This window comes from Saccharomyces kudriavzevii (assembly GCF_947243775.1).
Source record: "Saccharomyces kudriavzevii IFO 1802 strain IFO1802 genome assembly, chromosome: 4".
In the NCBI taxonomy this organism is placed as follows: Eukaryota; Fungi; Ascomycota; class Saccharomycetes; order Saccharomycetales; family Saccharomycetaceae; genus Saccharomyces; species Saccharomyces kudriavzevii.
The window spans coordinates 1,040,041-1,057,542 of record NC_079275.1 but is presented as its reverse complement, the minus strand read 5'-3'; the positions used below and the strand labels follow the sequence as shown (position 1 = coordinate 1,057,542).

Here is a 17,502-nt window from a genome sequence, read left to right as displayed (position 1 = left end):
GAGACGATAAGACGCTAGCCTGCTTAATTAGTATTGGCTGCTGTTGAATCGTTTTGCTGAGGAACGATATTAAAAGATTCAGGACACATGGTTATCAAAGAGGATTGCATAAATAATCTTGCCAGGTGGCAGGCAGACGAAGAATCCCAATGCTGTTTTCAATGTAAGACGAACTTTTCGTTCTTGATAAGAAGACACCATTGTAGGTGCTGCGGGAGGATATTTTGCTCTTCCTGTACTGAGAACTTTGTAAACTATAATCAAAAGAAAGTCCATGCCCTGCAGAAAAAAAATAGCGATTTGGAATCACCGCCATACAGAACTTGTAACGAGTGCTATGACAATCTCCTGCATTTAAATTTACTAGTATCCTCTGCCAATAGAGATCCAAGACTATTGCAAACCACGGCGCCATCAAGTACAGATTTACCCGCTGCCCTGGGGGATAACAGTGATGAAGATACGGAAACCCTGGAAGACACGGTAGATCAAGGTGAGACAGGAACGGGATGCGGAAACGGTGAAAATCCACAAAACGAAGAAGAACGATTTTGCCCTATTTGTAATACAGATCTTGTGCAGTTTGCTGATGAAGAAGAAACTAGAAAACACGTAGAGGATTGCATACTGAGAGCTGAAAATGCCCAGCAACATACAACTACATCAGAAGAAGCGGCAAATGACTCCGCAAAAGAAAGCCCTGCTTCTCAAAATAGAATGTTAGTGTATAAGATACCCCCCATTACCAGTGGTGACGAAAACGGTTCTGTAATCAAAGAATGCCCGATCTGCTTCGAAGATATGGAACCTGGCGAAAAAGTTGGAAGACTAGAGTGCTTATGTGTTTTCCATTATAAATGCATCAAAGACTGGTTTCATAAGAAAGCGCAAATGAATGCAGCCCAGAGAGGAAATGGAAAATCTTTCGTTAAGCGGAACTTTTGTCCATTCCATGACGCTGTATTTTAATAACATCTACTTAGCTTGATTTTCATCACAAATTACCTCAAATTTTGATTTCTTCCGTTGTTAATAGTTGGAGTTTATACCTTCCCTGTTCTTTCATTATTTTTTCTACTCTTACAGGATTTCTATACTTGTTTAATTATGATCTTATATATTCACTAATCCAATTTTGAGATTTTTCTCCCACCTTGCACAGAAATAAATGCCTTTCTAAGTTATGAAATCGTAACCAATGTATGCGTAGTACGTGTACATGCAGATAATATGTACATATACCGACCTATTCCAGTTCGCTGAATAAATCACTATCTAAATCCTCGGGTATATCACTAAAACGCTCATCTTCACTAGAAGAAGACTCATCATCATTCATAACATCATTATTGCTTTCACCTTCACCCTCTTCTACTGCTCTAGCTTTTCTTCTTTCCAACTTACGTTGCTTTTTGGCATCTTTAACAGCCTTCTTTTTTGCGATGTTTCCTTCTTGCTCTTTCTTTCTTTCTTCCTTGAGCCTCATCTTCACAGCATGTCTCTTCTCCAAAGCTCTGATTTCTTCGCTGGATTTTTGAACAAATTCGTGATGTAACACCTTACCTGAACAGATACCTTCCTCTATCTTGATTAATTTCAGGGTTAATCTTGGGCCTAATTCAGTTAGTTTGATAGCCTTTTTACGAGGCGTTGGCTGAGAAAGTTCTGGACTTTTAGGCTCCTCCATTTCCGCATCTCCGTCTTCTGCCTCTTTTCCATGTTCCTCATCATCCGTTTTCTCGACTACTCGTTTTTGCGAATGGTTAGAATGGCTCGCCTTCACATCTTGGTTATCAACCACTCTTATAATAGCATCATTTTCAACCTCTGATTCAGATGTGTAAGCGCCCACGTCGTGGTCTAATATCAAAGAGGAGATATCTTCTTTTCGGTGTAAATTCGGCACCGTTTTACTCAAATTGCCTTTGGCTCTATAAAGCCTTTTTAGATTTCTAGAGATCTCCACCTCTCTGATATCAATGAAGTAATGGCGCATAGAAATTTCTCCAGTTTCCCTATCCTTATTGATCATGAATACACGTTTGATAGAATTTAGTGAGGTTCTTGCTGGATTTAGAGGTGGGAAAATATTTTGGAACATGGAAACAACAATCTTCTCCACGTTCACATCCCAACTGTTTTCACCGGATTTCTTGGCTGTAGAAAACCCATTCAAGACTAACAGTGGTGGATTTGACATGTCATCATTTTTCAGCGATTTTGGCCTCTTCAAAAATTTCTTAATATCCCTGCCAAGAGAATAGTCCAATACCTGGAAAGTGATAGTGGGACCCTGCGGAGTTCTAGCTATCTTTAGTGAAACGTTACCTGTCTTTTCAGATTGGGTGAACATGAAGAGATGAGTGACACCTAATGGGCCACACATAACGACGAAATCCTTTAGCTTATTGGATTTGCGCTCCTTCAATTTTATAGCCGTGTGCGGCTGCATAATTTGACGAAAATCCTTTACTAATTGATTCAGGGAATGGTTAGCTAGGGAAGTTTGACCGACCCTGATGACCATTGATTTTGGAATGCCTCGTTCCTGTTCAGGTGTGATTTGTGCATGAGTTCTCTTTTTTTGCCTTCTCTTGGCCATCTTTCAAGCAATATCTGGGATGGATTTCGGAATATCGTCCTGGGAAATACATTTTTACCAAGTTTCAAATGAACCTTATTCAATCGATTTTTATGCCCTACATACAGGACCGTCGATGAGATGATGTATTATGCCAGAAAATTTCAGATTCGTCAAAGATGATGGCCTGCTTGTTTTGCCGATAATGACTGACGTTATAGATCGAGATACAGACAAAAACCATGGTCTACCTGCTGGAAAGAAAATAGTATCAAATAGCCTATCTAGGGTTTGCTCCGTCACTCGTTGATGTCGTTGATCGCCCGATAATTGAGGACACGCGTGTATAAATGTTTCTCGTTTGTTTCGTATTCGTTTCCAGGGCCATTCGTGCGCGTTTTCACGTAAAATGTTATATTTACACGCACGGCTGCACCAGTAGAGAACGCAGCGTCAATCAAGCGCGCGTTTTTCCATTGTTCTAAAATGACCAAAAAGGAAGAATACACATGATTGAGTTTTATGTAATATGTAACATGCAGTAAATAAATTGATATGAATCTGAAGAGGGTGGATGCCGCTTGAGTACTTTTATGCGCCACTGCTCGAGCCATTGTTGCATTCGTTGTAATACTCATCATACTTGCGGGTGGCCAAAGTGATCGAGTTCAAAACTGGCCTCAAATAGTCAGTACACGTGTTTGACATGGATTCACCATCACCATTAAGCACATCTTGGAATAGCTCGTTCAGTTTTTCGATACAGTCCTTCAAATGGTTATAAAGCTTTTTGACAGTGCTGGCTTGCTTTTGTTCACCGCTTTGGAAATGAATATAAAAATGCTTCAAAAATTCACAGCAAGTCGTATGTAGCATTCTACAGCTTTCTAACAGATCTATTGGCAGAGTGCTTTTCACCTCTGATTCGTTTGCTTGAACGGCTGTGCCCACAAAAGCGCCAAGTGCGGAGTCGACGTTATTGTGTTTAGCCTGTTTGGCGTTGATCTTGATTGCAGTTATGACCCTTTTGTTAATTCTGTTACTCACTTCGTTATTGGGGACGACTTGGTTCAAGTCCAACTTATTGATCAAGTTGTCCATGACCACTGATAACTGTTGCAACATTTGTTGGTTAGAGACCTTTAAGTCCGAATTTTTCATTGGAGTTGTAGAAGTTTCTGCATCAGCGTCTGTTGTCTTTTCATGAGCATTTCTTTTCAGATGTATGATTGCATAATTGGTCCTGTAGCTTTCATTCAAATCGTCAATTTTCAGCTCATTTCTTTCATCCCTATCTTCATCTTGTTCATCGTTTGTGTTAATGGACTTGTTCCGTAAATTCGACCTCGAATACTCGTTCTTTAGAGCCATGATCATTTTTTCACTTAATCTATTCATGCCTTTCAAGATATCTACTGTACCGTCGCTATTACCGTTGATATCCACACCTGGTTGCATAGTAAAATCGGGTCTGTTGCCTCGTGCGACGGGGTCGTCCTGAATATTACCGTCCAAATCTATAATTTTTTTCACTGGATGCAACAACATGTCATCATCTTTCCTATCAAATTCTTGATCCAGTGTCAAATACCTATCGATGATAACATCACCTCTATCATTTTGCATGATCTTTTCACCCCTTAATTTTCTAAATAACTTAGAAGAAAAGAACCTCGCCCAAAATTCAGGTTCTTTGAAATTTTTTGGCACATTATCCGTGTAAGCTTTCTTTACGATGGGGTAGTTTTCAAATATATTCAAAATTTTCTCTCTTGACAAATTAACATTGACTTTATTTTCCGACGAGGCCACTGGTTTAATAGTAGACAAGACATTGTAAGGTCCCACTTTCTGTGAAGTGGACAGAGCAAAGGCTCTTAAAAGCGGGATTCTAGTTGACCAAAATTCCGATGGAGGCAAACCGGCATTAATGACTGTTTCTTGGAAAACCCTCATTAACACTTTGTTTCCCTTCAATAAAGATTGCTGCAGTTTCAAATTGGTCAGCAGTTTCTCTTTGGACAGCGAATCATCCAATTTGGCGGTATTGATCAGTGGAACTCCATTATTCAATTGTGGTGTATCCAGATGCGGTGTGGGAGTGCCTGTTCCAACAGAAGAGGAGCTCATCGGTGTTTCTGTGTTTTGCGCGGATTCTTCCTTTCTTCTCTTCTCTTCGTAGATATCGGCATCTTTATAACGTGAGATAATTTGTTGTAGAGTCATCTTAATATTATCCATGACCGTTCTATTATTAAATGAAAACATATGGCGTTGCGGCTTCGGCAAGACTTCGTTGCCTTCGTTATCTTTCTGCTTTTTCGACTCATCCACCTTTCCGATAAGTCTCAACATCATTTTTTCACTTGACACTGGGGTGGCTTGCAGTTTGTCGATGGTGGATAATACGACCGTATGAACCTTGTCACCATCTGTAGACCTCCAGATCAATTCTGCAGGAGAAGCATCTTCATTTATGGCAATTATCCCTGACACCTTATCGAAAATGGCAGCTCCGGAGTGTGACATTACAGTTTGATCCTCATTCTTCCCTATATTTTAAACAGTATGCTATAATCTTACCAAGAAAGCTTAATAAGCTAAATTTCAATATTGTTTAAAAATACGTCAAACGAGGGCCTTGTCATGTCTCACGGATTGCACTTTTTTGAGTCCGCCGGTAAACCTTACTAGTAGCTTCAAAAGCGGAAGCCTCTTTTTACTGATCGGTGAAGAGCATTACCTGCATCATTACTTTGTTTGTCCAAGTTATCCCAAGTATGTTTGCTTATAAGTAACATGCAGGTCACAATTTGCAGTAATTTGCGTCGTCCAACAAGATAAAATGCTGCAATTTGGATTGCGACGCGACGGCGACGTCAAATTTTTTTTTTTTTTCTTGAAAGGAAAAGGGAAAAGGACAACAAATTATGGCAAAATATTTCAGATTGGATTCGCATGTTCGCCGTTTGTATCCGTCATAGAGAATCACTATTTGCTCTATTTCAACTTTTAAGCGACCGCAATAATATCATTACTAGTGGCTCAATTTTTTTTCCTCATTTCTTCATTAATATTATTTGCATTTCAAGTAAACTCCCAAAAGTATTACGCACAGGGCATATTTTACACGAAGTGTCAGCAAAAAGAGCACATAGAACCTGTTTAAAGTAGCCAAGTTTCATAAAAAGATAGCAGACCGTCGTATTATTGAAATCATACGAAAAGTATCGATCATATTTAGCAAAATCTTTTTGTTGCGGGGATGTCTGATAAAACCACAACCCCTTCAGATAATATAGCCAATGAGCAAAGGCTTCCGTCTGTATCCAAAGATGATAAAGGTACGTTGCTGCCCACCAATTTTGATAAACATCGTAATGATGTGGGGGAGCTAGGCACAGATTCATGCACTAAATCTTTACCATCCATCACAGAAATCCCAGTTAGTGACGATAGCGACATAAAACAACATGATGGCTCTGCTTTCGATTCAAATCTTTCTCAAATAAAGTACTATAAGCAGTCTCCTCATCCATCGATCAACGCGTTGGAAAAGGATATTGAAGAAGTCAGTAAAAAATGTAATGACCTGAAATCCGCTCTGCTTACCAAGGAAACTTCCCTGACTGATTCTGCTCAGGATTTGTTCAACTCTTTGAAAGTTTTGTCACATAACCAATCAGTTTTGGAGAACAAATTGGATGATGTAATGAAGAATCAAGTCAACACGGATATATTGGTTAATAACATGAACGAAAGATTGAATAAACTGTCAACATTGTTGCAAAACACTTCAAAATCCAACAATTCCAACATTTTCATAGAAAACGCATCACACTACACTAATTCACAGCATAATACTTCTTCTTCTTCTCGCCGGGGTCCTGGTAGACCAAGAAAGGATACCTCATCTTCTACAATGAACAAATTAATTTCAAATGTAGCCTCGGCCAATCCTAAAAGCTCATCTAATCATAACACGCTCTCACCAGTTAATGTTTCCTTACCAACTGCCGTGGTGCAAACATCTAAATCCAAAAGATACTTCGTGGAACCGTCAACGAAAGAGGATTCACTGTTATTAACTGCTCCATCGTCATCAAGAGATGATGCTGAAATAACGTTACTTTCCATACCGCCAAGAACAAACTCTGAAAATGGTAAAGAACAGCCATCAACGGCAAATTCTAGTTCAATGACACCAACCCCTGTTACGCCGAACAATCTAATTCAAATCAAAAGGAAAAGAGGCAGACCCCCTAAGAAGAGAACTGTAGAAACAATGTTATCCAACTCCACTGATACGATGGACAAATCTGACGCTTCTAGTCGGATCAAGAACGAGATTCCAGTAAATTCATTACTTCCATCTTCGAAATTTCATCAGATACCATCATCTCCATCAAACCCTACATCGCAGCCAGTACCGATTCGGACTTCAAGGTCAGCCACACATGAAACAGTATCTAAGAGTTTAGAACCAATGTCTCCCATCTTAACTAATGGTGACGTCAGTGCTGAAGATTTAAATGCAACCGAGAATATTCATAATGATGTGGAAGAAATGCTTGATGGTGAAGCAAAAAAAATACAGAAGGAAAAAACAATAACCATTCAGGCTACCAGTAATGGTAGCAGTAATAATACTAACAACAACAATGACAATATCATCAAGTTTTCTGCTAATTCGGATATGAATAGTGATATTCGTCGCTTAATGGTCAATGAACAGTTTTCGTTAAGTTATGATGCCAGCGGGAACATCACGGTAAAACTACCACCCGTTTCCTCTCCCGCTGCAGCGACGGCTGCCGCGGCTGCTGCAGTTACGTCCGAAATGAATAGACAACAAAGGGAGTTGGATAAAAGGCGTGATTCAAGGGAGAAAATGCTTGTTAATATGAAATACAATGATCGTGACAAGGCAAAATCCTTTATGGAATCTAACAAGAAACTTTTAAAGGCGATGAAGGAAGAAGAACGAAGAAAAAGGATGACTTCGATAATACATGATAATCATCTGAACTTGAATTTGAATGAGATATCCACTCGTTCAAAAATAAAAGGTGTTGAAAAACCAACCACAGGAGGTACTTCGACATCACCAAAGCCAAGATCTGGCTCCATTACTACTGCATCAGATCCACAAGATGAGGAAAGTGAAGCATCGGAACAAGAAAAGCTGCTCGAGATTGATAGCGAAGGTTCAAATATAAATGCCGAGTCACACAAGATGGGTCAAACGATACTTGCCGCGGGAGCGGTCCATAAAGTGGGGATACAGTCTATGTTAAATTCTGGTGAAGAGATAGACACCAACGATGATGCAGAATACGAAAGAAAGCATTCAGGAGATGAGGCAACGACTACATTTGTTCCATTAAAAAACTCGCCTTCTTTGGACCTGATGGGAAAAAGAAGTTCAGACAGAGAGGATCAAGCGGACGATATAATCATACCTTCAAAGAAAAGACGCATATTAGACCAAATAAAAGATGTAGAAGAAAAGGAAGAAAGTGAAGTTAGCCATAACGAAATATTGACTACCGTCGAGAACGTCTCGGGAGACATCTCGGCAGATTTCTCCAAGGGAACTTCATCTATCCATAATGACATCGAATCTGTCAATGACAGTGGAAATGGCAATGGAAACCTCGGATTGGGCACAGAGTCGCGCAATACGTTATTGACGGCGACCCCCATTGAATTAATATGCCGCGAAGGATTTTTCTATCGAAGGGATATTCCCGACGTACCCATTACCACGGGTGCCTATCTGGAATTCAAATTCAAAGCCAAAGAAGAAGAGTTGATCAACTCTAGTATTAATGAAGAAGATTATGCCACGAAGTCGAAACATGAAAAAATGAATGCGCATTTTTTCAAGCCTGATATCCAAGAGGAGACTGAACTTGCATTTCAAATTTTGAGCAAGACGACGCTGACAGAGAAATACGTCAACAGTTTGGAATACTTCTTGATGGAATTCAGATGGGAAAATAAGCTAGTCGGGCTAGGCCTAAAGCTCAGAGAATCCAAGAGAACTTGGCAAAGGAGAAAGGCCTTATTTGCTCTTTTCGAGTTTTGGAGAGACCAGTCAAGAGATAAAAGAAAGTTCCATAACTACACGATCCTGCACGCGGTGAAAGAGATGGAAAACTACAGAATATTCATTAATCGATCCGTCTCATGGTTCTACAACCATATAACGCTATTAAAGATGATCCTTTACGATTTATGCGACAACGTGACCACGCAATGGAGAGAATGGATGTTTCCTCACGACGAGGCGCTGCCCACGTTAGGTCAGGATGGTATCACTGAAGAAAATTTGAATGAGACGGTTGACAGCATGTTAATTTTCGATTTCCTTGACGACGGTTCCGAAAACAACCAGGTGAAATATTCCAGAATTATACCGCCGGATATCCGCTAACCGTCGCGTACGTCAGAAGAAAAAAGATTCGAAAAGAGACAAAATATAACAAGCAGAAGAAAAAAAAAACAGACGGATATTATACTCATCCACACAAGTGCCCAAGCTATGTGAGCCACTACATACTTAGTACTTAACATTATTTACACCTACATCGATTACTTTGTACTATTTTCCTGCACTGAAGAACATTTCAGTCGTAGAAAAATCATACCTGCGTACGACGAAGCTTATGTCAGCGCTATTGTCTCAAAACAGCAAAAAAAAATAGTTAAATGCACTCAGCTGGGCGCTTATCTGCATTAACCTATACCGGAAAAAGAAATGTAATTGACTACGTCAGGCGCAAAAAGCTCCATCTTTCTTTTGGCGTTTGGCACGCGCGCAATTAGTGTACCAGAAAAAGAAATTCCCTGTTTGGGTGCGGAAAATTGCCGCTTTGGTCGGCGCGACCCGACCAAAGAATGCGGCATCCGACAAGACGCGTTCTGGCCCCTGGGGACTTCTGCAGGGGAATGGCTCGATGATTTTTGCGCCTAGAAACAATCGCAGACCCGCCTTTTCAAGATCTGAGGATTTCCTGTTTCTCGAGGAAACGCTGCCGTTATCGCCATGTTTGGCGAAACAATTGTGAAACGTGATCAATTCGTGTTTGCGAAATCAAATGGATTATTCACATCTGAAAAAGAAATTGGGCTTGTAAAACTTCAGTGAAACGAAATCCGTTGATTGATTGTTTCGTGTCTGGTATATATTATTGCTACTTCCTGGAAGAATTTCTTGTTATGCTGTGGAACTCTATCCTCAGCGAAAGAAACATCAGACAACGTAATCTTCCAGAAAAATGACAAGTTCAAGTACCACGAATCTTGGAAGTGGCAATATGAACCTTCCACAGATGCGGTCCATTTGGTTGGATGAAGACGAGGAAGCGGAAAAGCTGTATGGCTTACAAGCGCAGCAATTTATGGGATCAGACGATGAAGAGAATTTAGGTATCACATTCATCAACAGCGATAAGCCGGTACTGAGTAACAAGGAAAACATCGAGTTGCCCCCACTTCTGCCAAACACACATTCGTCAAGGTACGATGGGAGAAGTACTTCCAACTCCGCAGTGTCTATAGAGACATTATCATCCTCCAGCACCATCAAGACTAAACACAAAAAAGTTCTCTTCAAGCTCAACTTGTTGAAAAAGAGGTTTCTTGGCACTCAATTGGACATAAGAGCTAAGAATATTTCCACTCCGTTTGATTTCCAACACATTTCCCATGCAGATACTAAAAACGGGTTCCAGGACGAGCAGCTGCAGGGACCTTTGTCAGCGCCCACTGAAATTGAAGAGGATTCTGCCCTCTCTCTAAGCAAACGAGATTCGAGATCACTGAATAAGGCATTTGTCACTGAAAGAATCCCGGCCAATCGCGAAAGTAAACTCATTCCAAGATCGCACGACAAAAAGACATCAAGATTATCAGTTGCGAGATCGATCTCAGTTACTTCGTCTAATTACTCTAAAAGCACACAGGGAAACAACCATTCTATCAATGGCAGAGTCGTTTCCACATCTACCATGGCGACATCCATCTTTGAGTATTCTCCTAACTCATCGCCAAAGCAATCCAAGACCAAGTCGCATAACGTAAGCCATAGATACACCGGTTCCACAGATTCCAGTGAATCTTCATTGGATTTTTTGAAAAACTACAATTTTCCCACATTGCTTGAGGATAAACCGATCTTGGACTTTTTACCTCGTTCGCAGAGGTCAAGCGCCTACCGCAGCCTTTTAGGGACTCCGAATTCAAACAAAAGTTCGACAAAAGTTTTTGCTTCTCCACAGCAAAGCCCAGTCACCAAAAGAAGAAATTCGGTATCAACGGCCTCTCCCCAGTCCAAATTCTCATACGTTGACTCCCCTGCTAACTTTAGGAAGTCCTTCGATGACATTATTCATTCTTGCAAGCAGTTAGAGCCTCTGCAGGTTTGAGTCAAATGCAGAAGCAAAGAGAAATTCAAAGGCCACTTTTTACTTAAAATTTACAAGGGTCATCTAAAGTATTATTCATTCGTTTTCTACTTCCACTTATTTTATTCATTCGTTCCCCCCCCCCTGTTTCCTCTCATATTCGTTCATCTCGGCTATTATTATCATACTTTAGATTTCTCATCACTACTGGTACTACTACTACAACTATTTTTCTGTTGTTTAGTTATAAAACAAGGACATTCATTTAAATTGGGAGTATCCCATTCATTCGTTTACTATCACTTCTACTTTTTGGACACAAGCTGTATGGCTATTATTTTTTTATTCCCATTTGTACTGCTTTAGGTATCTCATGATCTTTTATACTTATATACACAGATATAAATACCTGAAATGTACTTTCATCAGGATTTTAACCTGTTCAAATACCAAGGTTATCTTCTATTCAATCTTGAAGCCAACAGTACGTGATTAATTATATGGTTTCTGGGATCGCAAGAAACTGAAAAAAATTAGTCCTTGGAAAAAAATCGTGATTTGAAGGGTGTGCCACGGATAAAGATAGAGAAACTATTCTCTTCATTTAATACAGCATTATATGTCCCTTAGCAATGACAGATAGACTAACACAACTACAGATATGTTTAGACCAAATGACGGAGCAATTTTGTGCAACTTTGAACTACATAGATAAGAATCATAGTTTTGAACCATTGACCGCAAGTGAACCTCAAATGTCCGATAAACATGCTACGGTAGCACCTCCAGAAGAGTTCACCAATACCATAGATGAGCTCTCCACAGATATTATACTGAAAACAAGACAGATAAATAAACTCATAGACTCGTTACCTGGTGTCGACGTTTCCACCGAAGAACAATTAAGGAAAATTGATATTCTACAGAAAAAATTAGTTGAAGTAGAAGACGAAAAGATTGAAGCAATCAAAAAGAAGGAGAAGCTTTTGCGGAGCGTCGACTCTTTAATTGAGGATTTTGTAGATGGTATTGCAAACTCAAAGAAAAGCACATGAACCTGGCTGATATCGAAAGATATCTGAACGCGACAAAAGAAGACTGACTACAGTCACATTAGAAAGCTAAATATATACGTTATTCTTATTAATATCTATAACACTCTATTTATACAGGAGAACTATTGAAGTAATGGACGACAAAATCATAATATAAAAGAGTGTTCTATGACGCTCTGCAAGAATATTTAACGATTCCAGAAGACATAATTCGCTAAACACAAAACTTTGGAAATACAGTTTTTTTTCCAAATTGAAATGGGGGCTCATGGTAAAGACATAAAAATGTAGAAGCCAGCCAATTATGCATTTCCAGCAAAACTCATTGTAAATATCCCAATTGGCAGAAAAGGTTGGTTCAGCGGCTGACCATGGATTCCAGTGCATTACTCTATTACATTGCACGGACAAGAAAATAAGCATCGACAGTAGGGAACCATACCAGGCAAACTTAAACCAACCGGGAGATTTAACATCCAACGTTATCGGCCATTTCTCCACAGCGAACGCATCTTCAAAAGTTACCTTGTTTTTACCGTATTTAATGTAATAATTGTACTTGTACTGTTTGGATATGTATTCCTTGAGAAGTTGAAATAGTTGTGTACAAGATAAAGTACGGTCAATTTCTCCTGAGGAATAAATCTCGCCCATATAGTGTTCCACCACTGGGATTTGGAAATCAACTGGTGATTGTGCTGAGTCTATTACAAAGGCGGTTCTTGGTATAACCGGACTCTCCATACATAGTACTTCTTGTTCAAAGCGACCCCATTCAGGTAATCTGAGATCATGACCTAAAAGCCCGCATCTCTGGCCGTTGTTGTATAGCTGTATTTTTGATCGAAGTGGCTTAACGTACTTATCATCCGTGTTATCGTTTTTGTTATCGTTGATTCCAGCTTTTATCAGGAGAAGGTCCCACCTCTCATCCATGCCTCCTTCGTACTCTGGACCTTTCGTACACGAGACCTGAAGATCATAGTCTTGCTCACTAATGGGCGGTTTAGCGGTGCTTGCTCTTAATAGTTTTCCCGTCGATTTGTGCCTTAATTTTATATTCTGATTAAACTCCACAGGAGTCAATTGGCTAATATCATGTATTTCAGAAAAATTCAACCTCGATGTCGGATGCTCAACTACCCATTCATTATCAACATCAAACTCCTCGAACGATAACGCTACCAACTGCTCATCTACATCAGACGGGTAGGGAATGTCATGGGAAGTAAGGTATCCCACCATTGAGTCTGAATGGCGTAACGTAATCGTTGAGCCATAGTACAACCGACTTGGTTGCATTTGGGGACCTCTCAGATACGACTTGAAAGAGGCACTCATATATTTCGAAAATTGCGGCACATCGGTTTTGAAGTTCGAAAGTAAGTTCCAGTAACTTAGGATAAAGATGGAACCAGGGATAATCATGGTAAATAGTAAGCACGCAGTGCTGAATTTTATAATTTGAGAGGTAGTGACTTTGACATCACCTATAAATCTATCAAATTTAAGCACCAAAGTAAGAATCACAAAGACCCATGTCAGAAACCCAATGAATTTGGAAGATATTGCAAGTCCCAAGGAAATCGATAACATCGTGAAATGAGTGAACCATTTCGTGGTACCAAACTTCACTATTGAAATGGTTATCGAATTGTGAATTATCATTGAGAACAGACACCACTCTAAGCTGTCAGATGATAAGATGGTGCCCTCATTTTTAAAACTCCCCCAGCTGGACAATATTAGTAAGCCCGCTGTGGAAATAACATAAGAGCAATTAATTCTTCTCAGTGTCAGGAAGAGGAAAGCTAAGGTAGAAGAATTCAAAAACAAAGAAACGTATCTTAAATTTTCTGTAATGTTTAGCCTCCGAATGATGGAATAAAATTGGATGGTGAATGGTGGTAATTCATGGATGTAGAAAGTCCTATCCAGATAAAACTGGATAACTTTGGAGAGTTCCTGCTCAGTATTGTCATCCCATGGACGGGTCCAAAATGATGGGGAATGCGAGTTCCATATTAATGTGAAATTAGCAACAACAACTAAAGACGCGGAAATATAATCTAGTGCAGTCAAGCGACCCACTCCGCACTGTTCAAGGATATTATAGGGGAGATACTTTCTGTAGGGGCCCTGTAATCTCGGGTCCTTCATAGTGTGTGTGTCAATTCCTCTATGTTGGAGCATCATTGCCCTTAATTAGCTCCTCTTGATTTTCGTTTGATGCATTTTTTTCATTGGTGTTTATTTTTTATTTTTCATACCATGATCATTAACTTTCACTGGAGCAAGAGTAGCCGGCACAGTTTAGGGGAAATAAAGGGCTGGGGTGATAATTGAAAGGATGTAAAACGGTAAACAAAACTGCAGCAATTAATAATTCTATTATTATAGTCATCTAAGTTGATTTTTACCTCTAGCAGGTCATAGAATCATTTAAAAGATCAATCCAAAAAACCGTTCCAATAGTGTAGCGGCTATCACGTTGCCTTCACACGGCAAAGGTCCCGAGTTCGATCCTCGGTTGGAACAATGATTTATTAATTTTTTTCTGTTTGTCATTTTTCCTATATCTAAATTGGTTTGCCATCCTAATGGTATATATGCTCAGCAGATTCCAGCTAAAGCAAGCTGCTCTGTCGTCTTTTTGTCCTATGTTATTGCGAAATAATTGCCTCTGTCCCTATTGTTTCCATTCTGGGGCCGGGTGACGAGCGCTGAGGGGTAAGGGCCAGTTGATACAAGATGCATCTACTATAGAAACGAATACAACGGCATCGGCAGAAGACGTACAGCGGGAAATATGTGCAACAGCGCTGCCACATAATAGCAACAATTAGAGTCTTCAATAATGGCCAATAAATCACGACCAAAGAAAATCAAGGCCCCTTATAGGAAGTATGTGGCGGGCGAGGGTTTCTCTTCTACAAGAAGTGATAACCAAGCGAAGGAATTCACTATCACAGTACCCGATGATGCAGAACTAATTGAGACTCCGCAGGGGTCTTATTATTATGATGAAACGAATGATACTATAGTGAAGTTGACCCGACTGAGCAATGGTAAAAAGGATAAAAAAGGATACAGGCAATTGCCATTGTCATCATTAGCATCGCACACTAAGAAAGAAGAGGATGGACAAGTAATAGAAAGAGAGAAAAAAAGCATAAATTCGTTATCTTCTAGGATGGTCTTGCCATGGGAAGTTCAGTATAGGATAATCCATTATCTTGATGTACCGCAGGAAGAAGAAAATGGTGATAAGGTCACTAGTGGAAAAAGAATAACCACAGGGATAATCGTGAATTACCTGCTAGTTTGTAGAAACTGGTATGGCATGTGTCTACCAAAGCTTTATTTTGCACCAGCATTGACAAGTAAGAACTTCAACGCATTTGTCGATACAATCATTATAAACAAGAAGAAGAATTTGGGATATTACGTCTTTGAGTTGAATTTGTCTACAATTCTACAAAGTGGTAGAAATTCTTTTGTTTCCAAGCTGTTGCGACGATGCTGTTCTAATTTAACCAAATTTATTGCTCCACAGACTAGCTTCGGTTACGCGCCACTAATTTCATTGAAATCGTGTCATGATTTAAAGTTTCTAGACTTGGGACTAGTGTCAGAAACGGTTAAACTAAAGGAGCTATTTTCTGCGATCAAAAACTTCACCAAATTAACCCATTTATCTTTCCCTAGATCATCGATTGACTGCCAGGGGTTCCAAGATATTGAATGGCCGCAAAATCTCAGATATCTGAAATTAAGTGGGGGGATAACAAATGAATTTGTCATCGACACGAAATGGCCAAAAACCATCACCACTTTGGAACTTTCTTACTGCCCTCAAATCATGGAGTTGTCTATCTACTCGTTGTTGTCACAGATTGGCGATAATTTAAAACACCTATTTTTCCACTATCCGATGCCATCCTTGACGGAAAATTCCTTGGACCACATCTTCACGTATTGTGCTAATTTGATTTCGTTGCAAATCATGGTTGATTATTGTTCCAAATGGTGCTTTTCTGAATTCATGCTGAGTAAATTGGTGGAATACGATAGACCCCTCAAAACTCTGTACTTGGAATGCAGCGGTTCCCTGGGATTGGCCTCTAAGATTCATCCTGATGACCTGACAATTGCCATATTAGAGTCAAGGCTACCCTGCCTGAAGAATATATGTGTTTCTCCCAAGTTGGGTTGGAACATGAAAAGCGACGAGGTCGCCGATTTAGTAGTTTCTTTGGAAGATCAAGATGGCAGCTTATATCTAAATTATTAGGGTTTTTCTTCTTCAGCTTTTGTTTTTTCTTTTAGACAGTACGGAGATCAATTAGTATTATTCAGCCCAAATGAATGTTTCATACTAATTTGCAGTAGGTCTTGCGTTCCATATCCGGTCAAGAACATTAATACTTTTCTAGATTATACGTTTTCAAAATATGTAACTCTTTTTTACTGCTTAATGTTCAAAGCGAAAAAAAAATAAGGATCTGCTATAAACCTAGCTATCTTGCCCTCAGAGTAATCTCAAGCAAATTCAGAGAAAAGCAAAAGCATGAATAAACCAATATATTTTAGCAAGTTCTTAGTAACCGAGCAAGTTTTCTACGTATGCATGATTGCATGTTCTAGTACCCCTCCGTACCATTGAGATACTAACCATCAAAGAGACTTCGTACTGTTCACTTCCTTGCAGAAATCGAAATACACGTATGCACTAGTGAACCTGAAACCGATTGTACCGGGGCATATACTAATCGTTCCCTTGAGAACCACAGTTTTGAACTTATCAGATTTGACCATGCCTGAATCCCAAGATTATTTTAACACCCTACAATTGATTCATAGATTTATAAAATGGGAATACAAGGCAGACTCGGTCAACGTTGCCATCCAAGACGGACCGGAGGCTGGCCAGTCCGTACCCCATTTGCACACGCATGTTATACCACGTTATAAATTAAACAATGTTGGAGATTTGATATACGATAAATTAGATCATTGGGATGGCAATGGTGCCTTGGCCAATTGGCAAGCAAGAAGGGATGGATATTTAGGGGTTGGTGGCAGACAGGCAAGGAAAAGCAAGTCTGTTCAAGCCCTCCCAGACGGTAATGAACCCTTGCAAGGCCCCAATGTGTTGAAGCCAGACAGTCAAAGGAAAGAGAGAGTTTTGGGTGAAATGAAAAAAGAAGTCCAGGATCTTCAAAGCGCGCTAGAAGAGTTCGTGGCTGCCAATCCTGACTTAAAGCAATGGCTATAGTTTTATAGAAAGTATAGTCAAATACGAATGTACAAAACAATATATAGTAACTGTGTTAATTTTTGTTTCGCGGCGAAACCTTCTTTGGCAAGGAAAAAAAAAGGAAAACGATCAAGCCATTCTTGCAACTTTTCTCGAAAAGAGTTCAACAATTAAAGAAATCCTCACTCGAAAAAC

The 17,502-nt window shown here is 39.7% G+C and overlaps 9 protein-coding genes and 1 non-coding gene across 10 annotated transcripts; 7 read left to right on the top strand and 3 right to left on the bottom strand.

The window, feature by feature from the left end:
- Nucleotides 1–87: 87 nt before the first annotated feature.
- PIB1 (phosphatidylinositol-3-phosphate-binding ubiquitin-protein ligase) lies at nucleotides 88–969 on the top strand (the record flags this gene model as incomplete). The annotated part of the gene is made up of 1 exon (XM_056227089.1): nucleotides 88–969. The coding sequence occupies one exon, from the start codon at nucleotides 88–90 to the stop codon at nucleotides 967–969; it is 882 nt and encodes a 293-aa protein (XP_056086945.1).
- A 277-nt stretch (nucleotides 970–1,246) lies between these two features.
- On the bottom strand, nucleotides 1,247–2,602 carry SSF2 (rRNA-binding ribosome biosynthesis protein; the record flags this gene model as incomplete). The annotated part of the gene is made up of 1 exon (XM_056227088.1): nucleotides 1,247–2,602. The coding sequence occupies one exon, from the start codon at nucleotides 2,600–2,602 to the stop codon at nucleotides 1,247–1,249; it is 1,356 nt and encodes a 451-aa protein (XP_056086944.1).
- Nucleotides 2,603–3,172: 570 nt separating this feature from the next.
- On the bottom strand, nucleotides 3,173–5,110 carry TFB1 (TFIIH/NER complex subunit TFB1; the record flags this gene model as incomplete). Its single annotated transcript, XM_056227087.1, has 1 exon — nucleotides 3,173–5,110. One exon carries the CDS (start codon nucleotides 5,108–5,110, stop codon nucleotides 3,173–3,175), a length of 1,938 nt encoding a protein of 645 aa, XP_056086943.1.
- Nucleotides 5,111–5,846: 736 nt separating this feature from the next.
- Nucleotides 5,847–9,020, top strand: SUM1 (Sum1p; the record flags this gene model as incomplete). The annotated part of the gene is made up of 1 exon (XM_056227086.1): nucleotides 5,847–9,020. One exon carries the CDS (start codon nucleotides 5,847–5,849, stop codon nucleotides 9,018–9,020), a length of 3,174 nt encoding a protein of 1,057 aa, XP_056086942.1.
- Nucleotides 9,021–9,864: 844 nt separating this feature from the next.
- Nucleotides 9,865–11,013, top strand: GIC2 (Gic2p; the record flags this gene model as incomplete). Its single annotated transcript, XM_056227085.1, has 1 exon — nucleotides 9,865–11,013. One exon carries the CDS (start codon nucleotides 9,865–9,867, stop codon nucleotides 11,011–11,013), a length of 1,149 nt encoding a protein of 382 aa, XP_056086941.1.
- A 611-nt stretch (nucleotides 11,014–11,624) lies between these two features.
- Nucleotides 11,625–12,047, top strand: SRB7 (Srb7p; the record flags this gene model as incomplete). The annotated part of the gene is made up of 1 exon (XM_056227084.1): nucleotides 11,625–12,047. One exon carries the CDS (start codon nucleotides 11,625–11,627, stop codon nucleotides 12,045–12,047), a length of 423 nt encoding a protein of 140 aa, XP_056086940.1.
- A 105-nt stretch (nucleotides 12,048–12,152) lies between these two features.
- PMT7 (putative dolichyl-phosphate-mannose--protein mannosyltransferase) lies at nucleotides 12,153–14,207 on the bottom strand (the record flags this gene model as incomplete). The annotated part of the gene is made up of 1 exon (XM_056227083.1): nucleotides 12,153–14,207. One exon carries the CDS (start codon nucleotides 14,205–14,207, stop codon nucleotides 12,153–12,155), a length of 2,055 nt encoding a protein of 684 aa, XP_056086939.1.
- Nucleotides 14,208–14,512: 305 nt separating this feature from the next.
- On the top strand, nucleotides 14,513–14,585 carry Skdi_4.trna18V. The gene has a single exon. It is a non-coding gene; the product is annotated as a tRNA-Val (tRNA).
- A 319-nt stretch (nucleotides 14,586–14,904) lies between these two features.
- PFU1 (Pfu1p) lies at nucleotides 14,905–16,341 on the top strand (the record flags this gene model as incomplete). The annotated part of the gene is made up of 1 exon (XM_056227081.1): nucleotides 14,905–16,341. One exon carries the CDS (start codon nucleotides 14,905–14,907, stop codon nucleotides 16,339–16,341), a length of 1,437 nt encoding a protein of 478 aa, XP_056086938.1.
- Nucleotides 16,342–16,863: 522 nt separating this feature from the next.
- On the top strand, nucleotides 16,864–17,325 carry HNT2 (bis(5'-adenosyl)-triphosphatase; the record flags this gene model as incomplete). Its single annotated transcript, XM_056227080.1, has 1 exon — nucleotides 16,864–17,325. The coding sequence occupies one exon, from the start codon at nucleotides 16,864–16,866 to the stop codon at nucleotides 17,323–17,325; it is 462 nt and encodes a 153-aa protein (XP_056086937.1).
- Between the last annotated feature and the right edge of the window lie 177 nt (nucleotides 17,326–17,502).